Below are 19,412 nucleotides of genomic sequence, written 5' to 3' on the forward strand. Positions count from 1 at the left end.
ATCCAACCCACCTATATTTAATATATTTTTAAAAATATATTATACCATTTTGTTAATTAGTTTTTTGCCCATCTTCCTAAATAAATTCCAAACCCTAAGTTCTCCTTATATAGTTTGTGTTAATTTGATGTTATGCTTAAGATTATTTGGCTTTAAATTTTTTCTTATTAATTTGTGGTGATGTTTTTCTAATGCTTAATTTTATAATAATAATAATAGTAATTTAAAAAAACTATCCAACCCATGGGTCCAACTTGATCCACGTGGCTGGGTTGAATTTTTTTTTTTCACCCACCATGGTGGGTTGGGTTGAAAAAACCCTCAACCCGACTCATGCACACCCGGCACCCCTACTGACATGTATGAGTTTTGTTCACTATAAGGGTTTTTTTTTGGGCAAGCTTGTGATTTTGTCTCCACTTTTATCCATATAGTTAAGAAGACTTCTCCATTGGGCAATGTAAACTTGTTACCAAAATATTAGTAAAAAAAAAAAATTGTCATTACAAAAAGTTGCTATTACAATTATTAAATAGTCAATGCGGGATGTTGAGTCTAAGGTAATAGGCTCATGCAACAAAAAATTAAGTTGCAGTAAATTTTAGATATTGCAATGATACCTTTAATGTAACTAGTCGCTAACCCGTGCGATGCACGAGATAGTTAAACAAAATTTATACACATTTACTTTTATTGGTACAATCATTTGAAAATAATTCTAACTAATACCCAAATGTAAGAGACACATTGACTTACTATTTAAAGTAGCCTTCTGAAGAATTTACACATATTGTGCAACTGAGCCTTAATTTCTCATCAACAATAAAAACATGGAAATTCAAAACATGGAAATAAAATAAAAATTACAACAATTAATTCCATTATCTTTCATGCTATACTTTGTAATTGTACGGAATTAAGTCAACTCAATTTAAGTAGTTGTAATAAAATTGACTTCTACTATTCTCTATTCTATAGAGATATGAACATATTGGATTTCTCAAACAATTACCGGTATTGCAATAAAATGATTTATTATTGAAAATAAGAAACAAAGAAAATTTGTCTATAACTTAAGAAACACAATATAATAAAATTAAAGAGATAAAATTTTCGGAGGACAAAATATTATAGATAATTTTAGAAACAGATTATACACTTAAAAGGGTTAGTAATTTATAGCACTTACCCCCCACTATTAGTATACAGATACCAAGTGCGGTCGTCGTAACCCTTTGAAAGAACCTTCCCCAATTGGACCCTATAAAAAAAAAAAAAAAAAAAAAAAAAAAACACCCAATTAACAAAATTGATCCAAAAGGGTCTAAAAAGCACACAAAATCAATTCAAAAAACAAAAATATGAGACAAAGTAATTACTTTCCGCTGCCAATGAAATCGTCTTTTGTATTGCTGTTCCAAACTGCAACACTTATCTCTCTAAAGCCTTCAATTAACGAAAACACAAACTTTTCTTGGAATACCGGAGTATTATGACCATCTATACACACATACAAAAAAAACAAAATCAGCATAACTCACTATAACTCTATAGAAGCCTCAAAAATATAAAGAGAAATTAAAGGGGTTGAATTTGATATTTACATTTGGAGAGAGAGAGAGTTTGCAGAATTTTTTTTTTGAATTGAGTACGTGCAATACATTATACAATGAAAATAATTGCACATATGCCATATGTATAGTTGGTCCATTACCTATCGTTGAAAAATATAGGAATGCAAAATGAAACATATATTGATTCCTAGAACACGCTTAATACGATGTAAAAGCCATGTTAAAATTGATTATTGAGCTTCATGTGCTTTTTCATTCCTGAAGATTATCCTTCGTTTATATAGAGAATATAGAAAATATAAGTGCAAAGAAAATCACCTTAACGTCTTAGAGTGATGATCTGGTGGCTATAGCTAGCTTGTCTTTGAGAATTTGGTTTCTGTTAGGGTTCTTGCTTTCGGTCACCTACTTATATAGAATAACTTGAGAGAGGGGTAAGGTTGCTAGGGTTTTGAGGTGTTATAATATTTTTATTTTTATTTTTTAAATATTGTGCTGATGTGGAAAATTATGGTTATTTTTTATTTTTTAAATATTGTGCTGATGTGGAAAATTGTGGTGCCAGCAGAGGTTTCGGTTTTTTATATATATATATAGATAAGCCTAAATTACGAATTACATCCTCTAAATCTGCCCAAAACTCCAATTAATTACATAACTTTAATTTCGTTCAATTTAGTCATTTTATTTTAAACTTTGTTCAATTCATTCGTTTCGTTGGTATCCATCAAAATTGTGCCAGTAATGTCTCAAAAACAATGTTGTTTTGATTTTTTGAATTTTAAATTTCCATAAAACTAAAAAAAAAAATTAAAGAAAAAAAATAAAATAAACCCAAAATTCTCTCTCAAATTCTTAGATTGCGACCAACCATCGTCTACATCGCATCCTCTTCCTCCTTGAGTTTGTATATGATCCGCTGTGTGGGGCGAGCTTATAGAGATCGAAGTTGGCTCGAGGATTCTGTTGGAGCAACCCAATGAGCTTCTTGATTGAAGGCATAAGCCTAATGAACCTTTAGAGGGCTGGTATAAGCTACCTTAAAGAGCAATGCAAGTCTATTTTGTTAGGTGAATGTGAGGCACCTTTTGGGCTCAAAAAAAAATGCTAAATATGATTTGACAAATAAAATTGGCATTCATTTAATGTTAACAAAATAAAAGGCACACAAAATTTCTTTCTTAATACAATTTAAATCAATCATTTATAGAAATTGGAATTTAGCGTTTTAAATCCTGAAAATAATCAATAATTGATTATGTATTATACTAGAAAAAAGTTTCATATTCAATTTACAGAGTCAATCCTATTCATATAAATATTTGACCCTATAAATAAGTTAATAGGCTGTTGAATTAAAAAAAAAAAAAAAAATCGCATTCATATTCATTTGACCCTATAAATGAGTTGATAGGTTTGTTGTTTGTAGGGTCAAATGAATATGCCAATAATACATGATGAATATGTCTAATACTTAGATTTTTGTTGCATTAGCATTTGATAATATATACTTATTTTGGTATAGTGAGATGATGATGAGGAGGACAGAAGCAACAACACTGAAGGAGGGAAAGGAGAATAGAGAAAAAGATGATGAGAGGATGACAAGGATGGTGAGAGTGAGAGAGGAAGAGAAGATGACAATACCGATAGCTACTACAACAATGGTTATAATCATCATGACAACAATGACGATACATTTGTGCTGACCAGTTATGATTAGCCCACTGATTATGGTTTATAACTCAAAAATCAACCATGCCAATTTTTAATAGAGATCTCTCTTCCCTTAACTATTGTACTATAAAAAAGAAAAAAAAGTATAAATTTTCCCAGAGTTATACTCTCTTTATATATATTATAATCACACAAATAATATAAAAATAATCCTTTATTTAATTGTAAAATAATCAAAATCATTCCTTTACAAAGTATATGTATAGAATAATTGAACCATAATCATAATAACAACAAATCATGTCATATAACAAGGTGAAATATGAAGCATGCCTACAACACCCACTAGGAAAATAACAAGAAATCAATTCATTGGAATTTAACGTAAGAGACAAGGGAAAGGAGAGGTATATTCAGCCATAAAAGAAAAAAAGAAAAAGGAAAGGTGAGGAATTATATGCAATTTTTTTTTTTTTTTTTTCGCTGAGAGAGGATTTATATGCAACTGTAACAGCATTAAATTTCACGTTGTATTATTGTAACAGACCCACCCACAGTTCACTGTATCTTCTCATCTTCTCTCTCTCTCTCTCTCTAATCTCTAAGGATTTAAATAGACCCATATCACAATTTTTTTTTTGCCTTTTCCCCCACGTTACACAGTACACGTGTCCCAATGGAGACAAAGCTCATGCGAACTCAATTGGACCGCAGGCCACCACAGTGGACCCCCCTCCCCCTAAAATCCAATTGACAGGTCACGCACCCCCACAAAACCACCAGGTCATCGTATCAACTGTCCTAATAACAATTAAATGGACCATAGAGAGAGTCTACAAAAATTACTCCACACAAATACTATATACGCTACACAATAACGTCGTACTCTTGTACTCCTCCCTCTTACAAAAACAACAACGAAAGCTTTCAATATCATACACTATGTACAATTAGTGTGGTGGGTTCCAGTTAAGTTCAATCGATAAATTTGTTATTGTCGAAAAAAAGATTCGAGTTTGATTTTCACTTATATAAAAAAATCTAATTAGTATTTTGGTTTGGTGATAAAGAATACTAATCAGGAGCATTTGACATAAATTGAAAATTTTCAATTAATAAGACTTATTATTACGTGATATTATACGTGTTTACTGTATTTTAGGAGTATTGTATAGTTATTGGAAAGATTTTTCTTAAGTAGTAGAGTAGGAGAGAGAGAGAGAGCGACGACTTTGTTAAGCGGCGTGTCTTCAAGTGTCGTGCATGCATTTTATGCATCTGTTGCTTTGCATGCACTCTCTCTCCTCTTTTTTTTTCTCTCTCTCTCTCTAAAAACACACGCTTTCTTGGTCTTACCCACACGCACAGCCCCACTACCGCCGTAACGCTCTCTCTCACCCTCCATGAACCACCGCCAATCTCAATCCACTTCACTCTGGTTCTTCTTCTGCTTCTTCTTCAACTAGTTTTGATTATTAGTAAAAAAAAAAACAAATATTTTTTTATTTAGTACTATTTGGGTTCTAAAATTAAAGTCTATAACAAACATGTTTTTTTTTTTTTTCTTAGGTTTGTTTGTTTGTTTGTTTGAATGACCAATTCTAGATTGGGGCCTAAAGATTTTGGACAAGGTTGGTTCTTTTAATCTTTTATTTATTTTTATAGTTGTTAGTAAAGATTTCCTTAATCATTGTCGAATCTCAAACGTATGTGTATGTGTGTTTCTGTGTCTTGTCTGTCTCCGTACGTGTGTGTTATGTGTGTGCTGTCTCTAAAGATGATTTTGTGATTAAATTTTCGATTTTTATCAAAAGGGGTTTTAGGGTTTTGATTTCGATTTGTGTCTTGCTTTGCTTGGCAGACTTCGATTTTGGGTTAATGGGGTCCAAGATTTGCATGAATGCTTCGTGTAAAGCGACCAATACGCACGAATGGAAGAGAGGCTGGCCTTTACGATCCGGTGGATTCGCCGATCTTTGCCACAAGTGCGGGTAATTTTCCTTTTATTCATAGCCTTTTGCTCTGGGAATCCAATGCAATTTCATTTATCACACTTTATTGGGCTTGATTTGATTTTGCAAAGGGTAGTTTGGGTTTAAGAAAGGTGTTGAATTGAATTTTTGTTATTGGGTTTTTTTTCCCACCCCTTGTATTGGGGGTTTGACTTAATGGGCTGCTTTAGAAGCTATTTTATTTGTGTTAAAGTTGAGATTTTTGTGTTTGTTGAATTGTCTAGCTTAGAATGTGAATTTCTTTAACGCAAAAATTGGTGGCATTGCTGTTAGAAAAGCTATAATTAGATAAGAGAAACTATTCTTACGATAATATTAACTAAACTAAGTATCTCTGCTACCATAGACTATAGTTGACGCTCAAATTTTCATTTTTATCCCTGAAATTATAAATTTGTGAACGGGGAAATTGGAAATAAAAAGAGAAATCTGAAATCACAGCCTATTGAACGTATGCATGGTTCACAATGGCTATCATGTTATGCAATTTATATGTTCTGATACGACTAGGTACCGAATTTAGTTAACGATATCAACTGCATTATAGGGGACTGGATTTTCTGTGTACTGGATTCTTGAAGACCTTTTAAAAATTGCTCTTATCCGGATTATTTATCTAATTAACACAATTATCCTCTGTTTAATGTAATACATTAATAGCTATCAAGTGATTCAAATGTCCCTGGGCATGGGCAAACTCATGCATTTATATGTTCAAGTTATCGGTTATCCTATTTGATTTTTGTTCAACTTTTGTTATGTTGCTTCCACTTCTGCTTGTAAGAAATATAAATACTTTCTCTTTGTTCATGGTATGAGCTAGAAATTTTAAATTATGCTTTGAAAATTCATCCACTAATTTTCATGATAACAGAACTTCAGATGGTCTCTACAACAATTTCTCGTTTATGCCATATAGATAATTGATAAAGCATGTCATATCATTCTATTTGTTTATTTACTTTCATCATTTTGGATTCACAATGTCCTGTTTGGCTTATTCTTGATGTGGCAATGTCTTTACTTAGATCTTTCTTTGAGGATCTGCTTTTCTGTGATAAATTCCACCCGGAGGAAACTGGTTGGAGGGAATGCAGTTTATGCAACAAGGTAAACTTAAAGTGGTGTGTTTTTTTTTCCCCTTCTTATTTTCTTCCTTTTTCCTCCCCCTGTTTCAAGATTTTCCTTCCTTCTTTCTTTATTTCCTTCTTCTTCTTCTTTTTAATTGAGCTTTTTAAATGACAGCGTATCCACTGTGGATGCATAATGTCTAAGCCTTTGTATGAGTACCTGGATTTTGGGGGTGTAGAGTGTATCAGCTGTGCAAAGAGCTCTGGACTTTATTCGGTAAGATTTACCAATATATTAGGTTATATAATTGTCTTGAAATGTTGCAATCACTGTATTTTAGCTCATTCAGTTATGTTATATATGGGTTAAGCATTTGTTTGCAGTCTAATTCATCCCTGGTCATGCTTTTTGGGGTGTTTGTGTATGTATGTACATTGTTGGAAGTCTGACAATGTTTGTAATTTGGTCAGACTACTCTTCATTCTTGCCCCCCACTTTCTCTTCCTCCCTTTTACAGAAATGTATGCAGGATCTCATCAGTCATAAATGATGTGCTTAAAATGATCATGGGAAGGGCTTTTTACTTCCTTTTTAGAACTTATTTTTGAATTGATGTTTGGCTAAATGTATTATTTGTTGAGGATGCTATCCACCTTCTCTTTTGACCAACATTTTGGATGTATGGGGTGGTCACATGCAATGCTTTCAGTGTCAATAGAATAGAAGTAGATTATATGACTGTCAGACTACATGCTTGACACAGACTTTTATTATTCTTTTGATGCAGATCTGGAGGGGTGAAATTCCTAATGGATTTGGTTCATTTACATTGAATAATGCTGGTGATTCATTATCCAGTCCTTTTGAGAAAAATTTGGTCAGTGAGAGTGTCAATGAGGGAAAACTTATGCAATTGTGCAGAATTGCAGAGGATAATGCACCAAACCTTTTGCCTCAATCTCAGACAGGAGAAGCAAATGCATCTCAAGTTGGTACAGTCTTTTCTAATGTGACTCAACCATCCGTCGGATCAGTAACATTTGCCAAGTCAGAAAGTAGTAGACAATTGTTAGAGGGTAAAGATATGCATGAATCGTTAACTCAGCCGTCTTTGAGTATGACCTTGGGAACTCCAAATTTCATGATACCATTTTCTGGTGGAGCTTTAGATGAGCAGAGCAAAACACATTCTCCCTTACAAAAAGGGCAAAGATCTCGCCCTATATTGCCCAAACCCCTAAAAAGTGGCCTCAGTGCAAGTTCAGAGACAAATAAGGGGGTGATTCAGATGCGAATTGCTAGGCCACCTGCTGAAGGACGGGGGAAGAATCAATTACTTCCTCGATACTGGCCAAGGATTACTGACCAAGAGCTGGAGAAATTATCTGGAGAGTATCCCTGATTTTGTCACATTTCCGTTTTCTTGGGTTTTATTTTTTATTATTTTTACTCCATGATCAATTAATAACTTTGTTAATAATGTTATATATAGTATTGTTTATCCAGTGATTCACACACAGTGCTTCCCTTAACTTTGTTATTTTTTAAAGTTTGAATTCCACTATTGTGCCATTGTTTGAGAAAGTGCTGAGTGCCAGTGATGCTGGTCGAATTGGTCGTTTGGTTCTCCCAAAAGCATGTGCTGAGGTAAGTTTAGAAGTTCATTTTCTAATATGGTCGAATTGGTTGTTTGGTACTCTCTTCTCTCTCTTTTTTCCTTTTCTTTTTCTTGCATTTTTTTCTTTCTTTTCCCGGGGCATGTGTAAGCTGAAAGTCAATGCAGGCATATTTTCCTCCTATTTCTCAATCAGAAGGCTTGCCTTTAAGGATTCAAGATGTGAAGGGGAATGAGTGGACATTTCAGTTCAGATTTTGGCCCAATAACAACAGCAGGATGTATGTTTTAGAGGGTGTAACCCCTTGCATACAGTCTATGCAATTACGAGCGGGTGACACTGGTATGCTTCATTATATTCTGGTATAAAGGTTCATATTTATTCATGGATTTTCTATATATGTATGTTGTGATTAATTGTATTCTGTATTTTAAGTCATGGACTGATTTGTGAGATGCTCCATAGCAGTATGTTATGGAAAACCTTCTGAACATTGTTTGGCATGAAGAAGAAAATTTTTGAGCCATGCTAGTATTCATATACAATTTAGTATTTGTAATCCTTCTCATGGAATGTTATTACTATTTTGATTTATATTTACAATCCCATCTATTGATACTGTGTAGTTGTTACTTCTCTTGTTTTTTTTATTATTAGAGTCTGACTAGTGTGTTCTTCAGTCAGCTTTGTTGATATCGTATCCATTGGAATATTGCTTGTTAATGCTCCCCTTTTGTGATATTTCAGTGGTTAGTGTCATGTATGTCACTGTTTCCATGTAGTTCCAACATATCCCTAAAAGTTGTTAGAAGGACGGTGGGGGGATCCAAAATTTTAAAGATTTTACATAATTTGCTAAGGCAGCAAAACAAGTTTAATGTTTTAAGGGGCCATGGACCAGCTTAACCTAGCTCTGCCCCTAGTGATTATTTATTGTGGAATTATGGGAATCTAGATTTTTTCTTAGTTGTACACCTTTAAATTATTTTTGAAGGGAATTCAAATGTATCTATATAGCCTCCTGTCATTGGTATATGGCTCTGTACAATGGTATTTGGTGAGATATGTAATGTGATTTCTTTCAGGACTAAGTATGTCTTCACATTCATGTCTCAGCTCTTGGCTTGATGATCAAGAGATTTTGGTGCATTTGTAGAAGTTCTTGTACTAGTTTTATCACATTTTTGTACTTCTTTTAATCGAAAAATTGGAAGTTAATGTATAATATGTTATGTTTTGTTTCACCATTTTTCTCTGTTTTAATGCAGTAACATTTAGTCGGATAGATCCCGGAGGCAAACTTGTAATGGGGTTTCGAAGGGCATCAAACACTGTTGATACACAGGTATAGCTTTTTTGGCGTATTTCACTCCACCATCTTTCATCTTCTTGCTTTCAGATCAAATCTTAATTCTTTGTGTCTTGGAAACTGATATAATTACTTCTATACAATTGTTAAATTCACAGGATGCCCACACATCTGCCCTTCCTAATGGCACACCATCTGGGGAAACCTCCTTCTCTGGTGTTATTGAGAATCTGCCTTCAGGAAACGGTTACTCTGGGCTTTTTCAAACAATGAAAGGAAGCACAGAAACTCACCTAATCTTATCTGAAAATTTGCATTCCGGGGATGGGGATATCAGGTTGCATACAAGTGATAACCATGGACTTGGGACAAATGAAGATTCTCTGCAGCAACCATTGCCAATTTCAGAGAAGAAGAGGACTCGAAATATTGGTGCTAAAAGTAAGAGACTGCTAATGAATAGTGAAGAGGCTTTGGAGCTGAGACTTACATGGGAAGAAGCACAGGACTTGCTTCGTCCACCTCCAGGTGTCAAGCCTAGCGTTGTTACTATTGAGGACCATGAATTTGAGGAATATGATGTAAGTATATCATGATTGTCGTTACTATTGACTCAGTAATGAATATCTAATGGGTTTAAAGCATGGGACCTCAGGTCCAGCATATTCTCTGGGTGTAATTGATATAAGCGTTGATTCCTTCTTGTTCATCTTGTTCAGGAACCTCCTGTTTTTGGAAAAAGGACTTTATTCACTGCTCGGCCATCTAGGTAAGGGCATGTGTAATATATCTTATTAGTTTTTTTTTTGATAGGTAATATCTTATTAGTTATCATTTTGTATTGGTGAAATAACCCAGCTCTGAGGGGATAGTTGCATTTTTTTGGGGGATAGTTTTCTACCAGCTATTTCATTCTTTCTTTTCAGTTTGTTTTTGATAAATGCTTTGTTTGAAATGTTATTTGCACCGATTTTGTATGTTTCCTGGAGTTCATTGTCTAAACTAATTTTTTGGGCTGCATCTTCTCCAAATAAATATTATTATATTTCCAAAATGTTGAACGGCAAAGGTGTGACTCAATGCATTAACTTACCAAAAAATCATTGAATAAGTGATGCAATGGAGTAGAAACTTGCCATGCAGGCAAATAAGCCCTCATTCAGGGACAGATTTACAAGGGGGGAGTCCGAGAACCACCCCCCCCCCCCCCCCCCCGGTCTTTTTTTTTCCTGACCCTTATCCTTCGATATTATATTAGAATTTGCAGAAATATGATGAATTTAGAACTCACAGTGGACAATATACTGTAGAGACCAGAAGATCCAACCTCTAATTCATTTTCAGATCACTGCATGCATACCAAAGAATATGTGCATTTAATCAAGTGTTAGATATTTGTATCTTATGCTGAATATACTGAGTACTTTCATCTAGGGGCCAGGAACAATGGGCTCAGTGTGATGACTGCTCCAAATGGCGAAGGTTGCCTGTGGAAGTTCTTCTCCCTCCAAAATGGACATGTTCAGAAAATGAATGGGATTCAAGCAGGTCTAACATTATTCAAGGATTCTGTTTTCTCCCTTTGAAGATCTTTCTTGAGACGAAAGTTGGTCTTGTATAATTTATACTCTTATGGTTTGTGATGTTCTTATAGGTGTTCCTGTTCTGTTCTGGAGGAGATCAGTCAAAAGGAATTGGAGAATCTTTTGAGAGCAAGCAAAGGTATGACATTGGCCTTTATTTTTCTTCTTAATAATGAAATTTCTGTGTTGCAGTACTTTACAAAATGGTTTTAGTAATAAAACTATATATAATAAAATTCTTAAGACGTAATACATTGAATGGTGCACACATGTACAGTGTCTTGATGTTTCTATTAAGACAGGTGTTTCAGTTTTGACTCTATGTGGATATATGGATTTGAAAATTTGTAAAGGACCAGACTTCATCTATATGTGTTTTAGATAAATGTTGAGATAAATAGGTGGACAATATTCTTTTAGTCCATACAAAGACACAGATGTTTGTTGCAAGTGATGAAGTCAGCTCAAGAACGTGTTAACATCATTCAAAATTTATGATCCTTATCCTCAACAGAGTTTCAAAATATTACCTGATTCATTTCAGCCCCCTCTATATCTTCCCCAGATTTCAAGAAGCGAAGAATTGTGGGAAGCCATAAGTCAGCTCAAGAACGTGAGCCTTCTGGCTTGGATGCTCTGGCTAGTGCTGCAGTTCTGGGAGACAATGTGGGGGATTCAGGTGAACCATCGGTTGGAGCCACCACCAAGCATCCCCGACACCGCCCTGGTTGCAGTTGTATTGTGTGCATCCAGCCCCCAAGCGGGAAGGGTAAGCACCCCCCCACCTGCACATGCAATGTATGCATGACTGTAAAGCGCAGGTTTAAAACCCTTATGCTGCGCAAGAAGAAACGCCAATCAGAACGTGAAGCAGAGACTGCCCAGAAGGATCATAAGCACCCTAGGAATAAATCAGAAATGAATGGCAAACCCAAAGATGCACAGTTGCCAACGAATCATCTGGAGCATGAAGCAAGTCAGAGTAGAATTAAAGCTGAGGTGGCTGGGACTAGCAATGGACAAATAGACCTGAATTCTCATCCCAATCGTGAAGACATGCAACTGGATCTGGATGTACCAGGAATGAGCCTGTTTAGCCTTGTTCAAGCAGCCAGCATTCCATTAGAGGATTATATAGAGCAAAGGATGACAAGCTTTACATGTGATCAACAGGGTAGTCTAGGTTCCGGTATACACCCACAAGTTTCTGGAGAGAACAAGAAACGCTTGTCTGATGAAGGGAGCCTTGCATCTGGGGTTTGGGAGCATGAGAGTAGAGGTGATGGAGGAAGTTATCATGAGTCCAATTTAGATTGAAACCATCTTTAATGAAAGAGTTTTTTTTTTTCCTCCTCTCTCTCTCTCTCTTTGAAAGTATAGTTTTGTTTGTTTTCTAATATTAATGAGGCGGTGTTACAAATCTTTCTCTCTACAATTTACAAATGTAATCTCTTTTTTTTTTTACTAATTGTCTTTATAATTAGTTGTTCATCTCTCTCTTTCTGCCAGCAAGCATGTTTGCACATTACAGTCCATACTCAGCCTATTCGGGTAGCAAACGACTAGTTGAAACAAATAGGCTTGCCATTTCTGGCATAATATTAATAGACTAGTACATGTTGCCCAGTATGTTCCAAATAGTTACATTGACTGCCCTTTGTAGACTCCATCTGGTGCACATCATGGGATCATTAGTCCAAATTCTGCACCATAAATCATCCATCAGGCAGTAGAGAGGCCCTTCAGGGGTTGATCCACAACATGTCACGATGGTAATTAAACACCATCCGTGGCAACTAGCACCTGGGGTATTGCCTTAACCAATGTGTCCAAGAAGGTTAAGCCAGGTTTCTGCTTTTTAGGGCTTCTTGTCTCAGTCAAACTACAGTCGTCTACGCTATAGTAGTAACAGTGGCGGCGCCACGTACAGGTCAGGGTGTTCCCAGGAACACCCTGACCTGAAAAAAATTAAAAAAAAAAAAAAAAAATTTATATTTAATCTAATGCTAGGAACACCCTCATCCCAAAATTAGGAACACCCTGAATCAAAAAATTAGGAATACCCTCAAATTAAATAATTAAAAAAAAAAATTATCTGTCCTACTTTCAAGCCAAAAAAAAAAAAAAAACCCAAAAAAAAATTTTGAACTAAAATCTGAAAAAAAAAAAAAATTTGTTAACAGAACCAAGCCCACTGCCCACGGCAAGCCAAGCCCACGGCAAACCCGGAAAGCCCAACATAATCAAAACCCATGAATTCTCACCCAAAAGAAAAAAAAAAAAAAAAAAAAAAAAAAAAAAAAAAAAAAAAAAAAAAACAGAGCAAATCAGAAATCAAACCACGGTCACGTCGTTGGCAGAGATCAAGACAGTCTATACACTATACAAAGCAAAAACAAATCAAACCCCATTACCCAACACTGCAATACAGAGGCGTTTATCAAAAAAAAAAAAAAACCAAATACAGAGCAAAAGAGAAACAAAATACAGAGCAAAAAAGAAACCCCAAACCCAGAGCAAACCAAACCCACGGTGGCGCCGCCACTGCTCGCAGGCGCAGCTCGCTCCGTGACCTCCGCCGCTCCTCGTCTAGTCGTCGTCGCTCGTCGCCCGCCGTCGTCGCTCGTCGCTGGCCCCTCGTCGCTTGCCCGTCGTCGCAGATCAGAACGGTCTCACCGTCTCAGCTGTTCCGCCGTCGTCGCTTGCCCGTCGCCAGTCAGCTCCCTCCCTCAAGGTATTTCATTTTCCTCTCTCTTTTTCTCTCTGACTCTCTCTAAGTCTCTCAGTCTCTCTCTCTCTCTCTCTCTCTCTCTCTCTCTCTCTCTCTCTCTCTCTCTCTCTCTCTCTCTATTGAATGAAATGAAAATTACAAAATGAATGAAACTCTCTCTCTTTATTCTTTAATAAGACTAACTCTCCCTTTTAGTCTTTTGAAATTTGAACTGTGTCTCTCATTGGCCAAACCAGACTTCACCTTTATTAATTTTTTTGTCTGTTTTTTACTTTTTTTGGGTTGGTATGTGTAGTGTGTTGGTGTTGATATTAATTATCTTTTAGACTAGTGTAATTTATGATTGTGAAATTTTCTGATTGGCAGGGGGTATTAGGCATCATTAAGCGTGCTTGTCTGATGAATGAGGTGGGGGTGAGATGGGCACATGGGGCTGGGTTACACACTGCTTTAATTATTGTGCTACACATAAATAATGTGCATATCAGTCATCAGGGGCTTTTTTAGTGTAATGTGCACATTAACACATGGGGCTAAACAATATAAAAAATTAAAACAGTATAATTAATGACAAACAAATTAAAGCAATATAGTTTATTGTTAGACTAAACAACAATAATCAAAGCAGTATAATAAATCAATACATTATAAAAGACAAATCAATTAAATTATGTTAGGCTAAACAACAATTAATAATTTTATAATTAATGAAACAACAATAATGTGTGTGCTAGTGTGTGCTAATGCATAGTGGGGTGTGTGCTAACTAGACTGCTAGTAGTTAGTAAAAAAAAAAAAATTAACAAAGCAACTAAATACCAATAATTAATAATTTAATTAACTAATACATTATAAAAGACAAACAAATTAAATTATGTTAGGCTAAACAATAATTAATAATTTAATAATTAATGAAACAACAATACAACAAATTATAGTTTATAAAAGACAAACAAATTTATGAAACAACTAAACAATAATAATTAATAATTTTATTAATATTTCAAATGAACTCATAGTTTTTAGTACAGGTACCTTTGTTCATTTCTTTTCTTTTCATTTTTTTTCCTTTTGAGGTTTTTCGATGTACAGAATGCAAATTTGTTTTGGTTTTAAGAAAATTTTTTTTTTTAAGGCAAAATCTTGAATTTCGGCCGGTATTTACCAAAACGTCCCGAAACACCCGAAATGACCCGAAATTTTTTCAAAGTGAAATAGGAACACCCTGGACAAAATTCCTGGAGTCGCCACTGAGTATATACGACACTATGACTTGTTTTCCAACCAATTACACAATTGGTAGCCTCAAGTTTTTGTTTTTTGTTTTAGTGTATTCGTTAGCTAATTACAAAAGAATTACAATCTATATATAAAAAGAACAAAAAGGAAAATGACAAGTTAAAATAAATCACAGTGTATAAATAGATGTCTGGATATCATGGAAGAACTAAAAAAAAAAAAAAAGGATAAAAGGTATCCCAACAATTTACATAGAGAAACATATATTTTTTATTTTGTTTTTTCTATGACATGGGAATATGAGTTGTTTCTTTACAATTTGCAAAGGCTCACAATACTTCTTGCATGTCTTTCTCATTCCTCCGTTCGGTTATGATATTCTTTTTCGTCTAATGTTGGCGAAGAGTTAAGGTTTTGGTTGTCATCAATCTAATGTAGGACTTTCATGTCATCTACCAATAAAGATAAGTTACATGGCACATCAAATAAACACCCTTCCTTCTTCAACATTAGGATTACACTTACACCAATCATTCTTTTCATCAATAAACAAAGATATATAGCTATTACATGTAAATAGGTCTTTTTCTTTTGTAGTTGAATTGGACATATTTATTTTACACTTTTACTATGCATACATGCATTGATTTCATTTACAAAGCATGAAAGCTAGTTAGCCAGACACGCTTTGAGGAGCGGACACATGCAGGAAATCTATTACTAGTTTTCAAAAGGTTTGACCAAGCATTTGTTTTCTTGTAGGTGCATGCAGTTGAAAGTTGAAACCATCAACCTTTAATATGGCATCATTATCTTTATCTGTACAGCTCTACATTTAATGGGTTAAGAACACAGACTCAGGATTTGACTCTAGGAGACAAAATTTATATACACTACCAATATTCGGACATGTATATGTATATTACTTGATATAAAAAAGCAATACACATATATTTTAGTGATATTTTAATGTAATAAGACCTACATAATTTAAAATAAAAGAATAGAATAATACTATTACTTCTAAAAAAATAGAGTATACTATAGAACATTATATCAAAGCTTACTTGCTAACCGTACCCTAAGAGACTAAGATACATTGCACTAAAGGGAAAAAAAAGACGCCTAACGCTGGGAGAATATAGCCCAATTTTCAAAGGACTTATATCTAGTAGTCACAATAGTATTCGTCCCATTTTTGGAATTTAGATCAAGTTTTCTTCATGTACTCTATACGTTTAGGACTGAAGAAAACAAGAAAATAAAGCCATTATAAGGAAAAATTAGAATATCTCTTAAGTGCCTAATTTTTTTTTTGGTGGGCTAGGGGGGCAAGTGCCCTTGGTTGAGATGACTAATTTCAGTTTTTTTTTTTTTGAACTGGACTAATTTCGGTTTAATCATGAAAACATCATGTTACTAATGTTAAGGGTTACTTTGCAAATTAAGTTCACCTTTTTGACTTTGAGCATCCTAATTTTTATTTTGTGTTTTGGTGTTAACAAAAATACTCTCACACACAACTGAGGTAGTTCTTTAACTACATCCACATTAATTTGCTTCCTATAGTTGCCTGGTAATTCTGTTCCTACTTTTATCTATGCATGAGGTGAACCGTATATTGGAAATAGCAAGGGGTTAGTCACAATACAGACAATCGGATACCAACCATTCTTACTTATGTAGTTAGGATCTTAGAGTAAGCCAAGAAATAGCTAGCCTTCATTAACTAACCAGAATGTTCGGACATATAGAATATTTTGGCTTCCGATCTTACAAATTCATTCTTACATAGTTACATTCTCCGAATTGTTCTTGATATTTGTGTGTTCCGTACGTATAATTTCTATACTTGGAGACAATGCACATTAATGTCCCTAAGTAGTGATCAAAGCTAGTACTAGCCAAATGAACTTGCAAACATTTTCCATGAACTTATTACTCGGATATAACGAGTCTCAAAATGAAGCTGTAATAGTAGCCAGGTGCCAAAATTCCATTTGCTCAGTGACCGTGAAAAACTATGGTCGTTTGGCAAGAGGAATTATAGATTGTCAATTAACAATCAACACCCATTTCAACTTTGTGTATTAATCTTGACACATGTTAGTGTTTCGTAGCAGTTGGCAGAGAATCTTGTACATGTCCAAGACCGGCCTCATAACTTGTCGTTTTATCATCGTCTTTATTTCCATGGTAACTTAGCGTGCGTTTGTTTGCACTTTTAAGAGCCGAAAACGCGCATATTAGAAAAAGCTGTAGAAAAATTGCGTTTGGCTCAGCCCAAAACACAACTTTTTGATAAAAGCTGCGTTTTGGACTCAGGCAAAAATAGCATCCAAAACGCGCAAAACTCACCCTTAATATAACACCTTAAATTTTTGCCTCCTTTTAACAATTCACCCACTACCTTAGTTTCAACAATATTCACCCAAATCTTTATCTCTCTCTCTTTGTGATCAGGATCATCAGAACACTAACATGGGGGATTTGTCAACGTTGGCAAAGGCGAGGAAAGAGCTTGAGGAAATGTATCTGGGAATCCCAGATGATTCTGTCAACCTTACTTTTCAAGACCTTGCAGTTGCGACACAAAATGCAACAGACAAGAAAAAATCCAACTCAAAGGAACTAAATCCCGAAGTCATCAAAACCTCAAAAGAAGGAACCCCTTTACACAGAATTCCCAATTCCCAGCCTTGATTCCAGCCAAGCATTGCAAGCATCCAATAATCACAACCACAACCATCATAATCATCATCTTGACCACGTCCAGAGGGACAGCGGTGATTTGTATAGCGTTCATCATCACCACAGCCTTGGTGTTGAAAGCCAAAGCCATCATCATCATGGCCATCGGAACCATGTGAATCCAAATGGCCACTCGGGGTTTGGGCATGCAGTGGAGGGTAGTATAGCTTATGATGATGCCAGTGTCATGAGCAGGGCTTCCATGTACCCAGAGAGAGCTGGACGAAGGAGGCCTGGGATTCCTCACTCTAATATCTGTACCATCTGCTCTAACTACGTCTATATACTCCGGAATTGATGCCTGGTACGTGTATCAAACTTGAAAAGCTTTTACATATATAAGCTACATATTACTGTGTCCATGGGTAGCTTCTCTCACACACATATAAAAGCTATCCAATTGTGTTGGTAAACATGATCACCTCTTTAAAGTATATTAAACCAGATATAGAAGTACCACAAGACATTTATCTCAAAAATATTAGAGTAAAAGCTTTGCGAATGACATAGTCAAATGTGATTGTCGTCCATCAATATAGCATATCATCAAGTTTAAAAACACAACTTTTTCGGCAATTGCAAATATAACTTTGTTATGTTCAATGCATAATAAAAGTGGTATCAATAGTGGGTTCATATAAAAATGATATTATTCTAATTATAATTTATTAATTTGACATGTTCCGAGATAAAATACTGTGTCTATAACATTATACCAATATTGAATGCCTTAATTGCTTATTTTATGAATAATAATGCTATTTGTGGCCATTGGTTTTTTGTGATTGTTGATAGGTACATACAAGGAGCAGGGAAGGTAGGGTACCCTAGTATGGTGAAGCAGGCAGAGCTTATGTCGGCTGAGAAGGGGCCCAGGAGGAGTGGCGAAAGAGGGTCTGGTCACAATGGCGTGGAGTCATCTAGACTAAGAAGCCCAATGACCCCAAGGGCCCATGTTGGCAGTAACCCGGACCAATCTTCTTTTGTCATGGGCTCACCATATTCCCCTTATACTCCAACACATCCCCACCACCTCGCATTTTGAGGAATTTCATTTGCCAATCATTTGTGAAAGTTTCTTCAAATGCCTTATTTTAAGCTGCTTTTTTTTTTTTTTTTTTTTTTTTTTTTTTTTTTTTTTAAATATATATATATTTTAAAATTTTATAATTAAAAAAAATTATTGCTTAGTCAAATTATTCTTTGTCCTATTATTTTATTGTGAAGGTAAAGGTTACATTTTATTTTATTTTTGCTAAATTTTTTGCAAAAGTTACATTTATTGTGCCATTCTGTATTTGTTTCTTCTTTCATTTTGGTGGAGGTGTAAATTATGTTGTATGCATGCATACAACATAATTACTACTAAAACTTTTAGTAGTAACTAGCGGATGTCCCGCGTGTTGCACATGTTCGTTATTAGTTATTTTATAATATTCATATATGTTATAATGTTTGAAAGATTAAATTTGATTATGTATTATATGTCACTAAAATAATGAAGAAAAAAATTTGTAATATATACAATATATCCATATGTAACCATAATTAATTAGACCCTAAAAATACCACCACTTGCCAATTGATTTCTTTTTATGAGGTGTACATGTATATTTGGTTATTACATTTGATATTTTCAATATAAAACTTCTTATTATTTCTTTTCTTAAGGAGTGTTTATTAAAAAAAAAAACACAAAAACTTTTGAAGCCGAACATCTAAGATTTAAGCTTTATAATTTTTAATTTGCAAAACTAAATATACATGTCAAGAGATTAAAAATATAACAATAATTGAACAAAGAAATATAAAATTATACTATTTCATATCTCAAGCTTAAGTTTACATA

At 34.7% G+C, this 19,412-nt stretch overlaps 1 protein-coding gene and 1 long non-coding RNA gene across 4 annotated transcripts; one reads left to right on the top strand and one right to left on the bottom strand.

Annotated features, from left to right (window-relative positions):
- Positions 1-694: 694 nt before the first annotated feature.
- On the bottom strand, positions 695-1,629 carry LOC126713872 (uncharacterized). Its single transcript, XR_007651470.1, has 3 exons — positions 1,605-1,629; positions 1,380-1,500; positions 695-1,261 (listed from the first exon to the last, which is right to left on the bottom strand). It is a non-coding gene; the product is annotated as an uncharacterized LOC126713872 (long non-coding RNA).
- A 2,864-nt stretch (positions 1,630-4,493) lies between these two features.
- LOC126727011 (B3 domain-containing transcription repressor VAL1) lies at positions 4,494-12,306 on the top strand. 3 transcript variants are annotated; one of them, XM_050432462.1, is made up of 14 exons: positions 4,495-4,689; positions 4,821-4,882; positions 5,113-5,242; positions 6,292-6,373; positions 6,509-6,610; positions 7,122-7,726; positions 7,885-7,981; positions 8,118-8,292; positions 9,219-9,295; positions 9,418-9,840; positions 9,979-10,028; positions 10,694-10,807; positions 10,914-10,981; positions 11,387-12,306. In XM_050432462.1, the coding sequence occupies exons 2-14, from the start codon at positions 4,843-4,845 to the stop codon at positions 12,157-12,159; spliced, it is 2,736 nt and encodes a 911-aa protein (XP_050288419.1). In that variant the 5' UTR covers positions 4,495-4,689; positions 4,821-4,842; the 3' UTR covers positions 12,160-12,306. The 3 variants fall into 3 exon arrangements, with proteins under 3 accessions (XP_050288436.1, XP_050288419.1, XP_050288428.1); XM_050432471.1 differs by having other exon boundaries at positions 4,498-4,689; positions 11,408-12,306; XM_050432479.1 differs by lacking the exon at positions 4,821-4,882 and having other exon boundaries at positions 4,494-4,689.
- The last annotated feature ends 7,106 nt before the right edge of the window (positions 12,307-19,412 follow it).

Source organism: Quercus robur, chromosome 1 (assembly GCF_932294415.1).
Source record: "Quercus robur chromosome 1, dhQueRobu3.1, whole genome shotgun sequence".
NCBI classification, from domain to species: Eukaryota; Viridiplantae; Streptophyta; class Magnoliopsida; order Fagales; family Fagaceae; genus Quercus; species Quercus robur.

Coding starts and splice junctions, on each gene's coding strand:
- LOC126727011 (XM_050432462.1), top strand. CDS start 4,843: ATGACCAATTCTAGATTGGGGCCTAAAGATTTTGGACAAG. Junction 9,841..9,978: donor ATGAATTTGAGGAATATGAT/GTAAGTATATCA, acceptor CATCTTGTTCAG/GAACCTCCTGTTTTTGGAAA. Junction 10,029..10,693: donor TTCACTGCTCGGCCATCTAG/GTAAGGGCATGT, acceptor ACTTTCATCTAG/GGGCCAGGAACAATGGGCTC.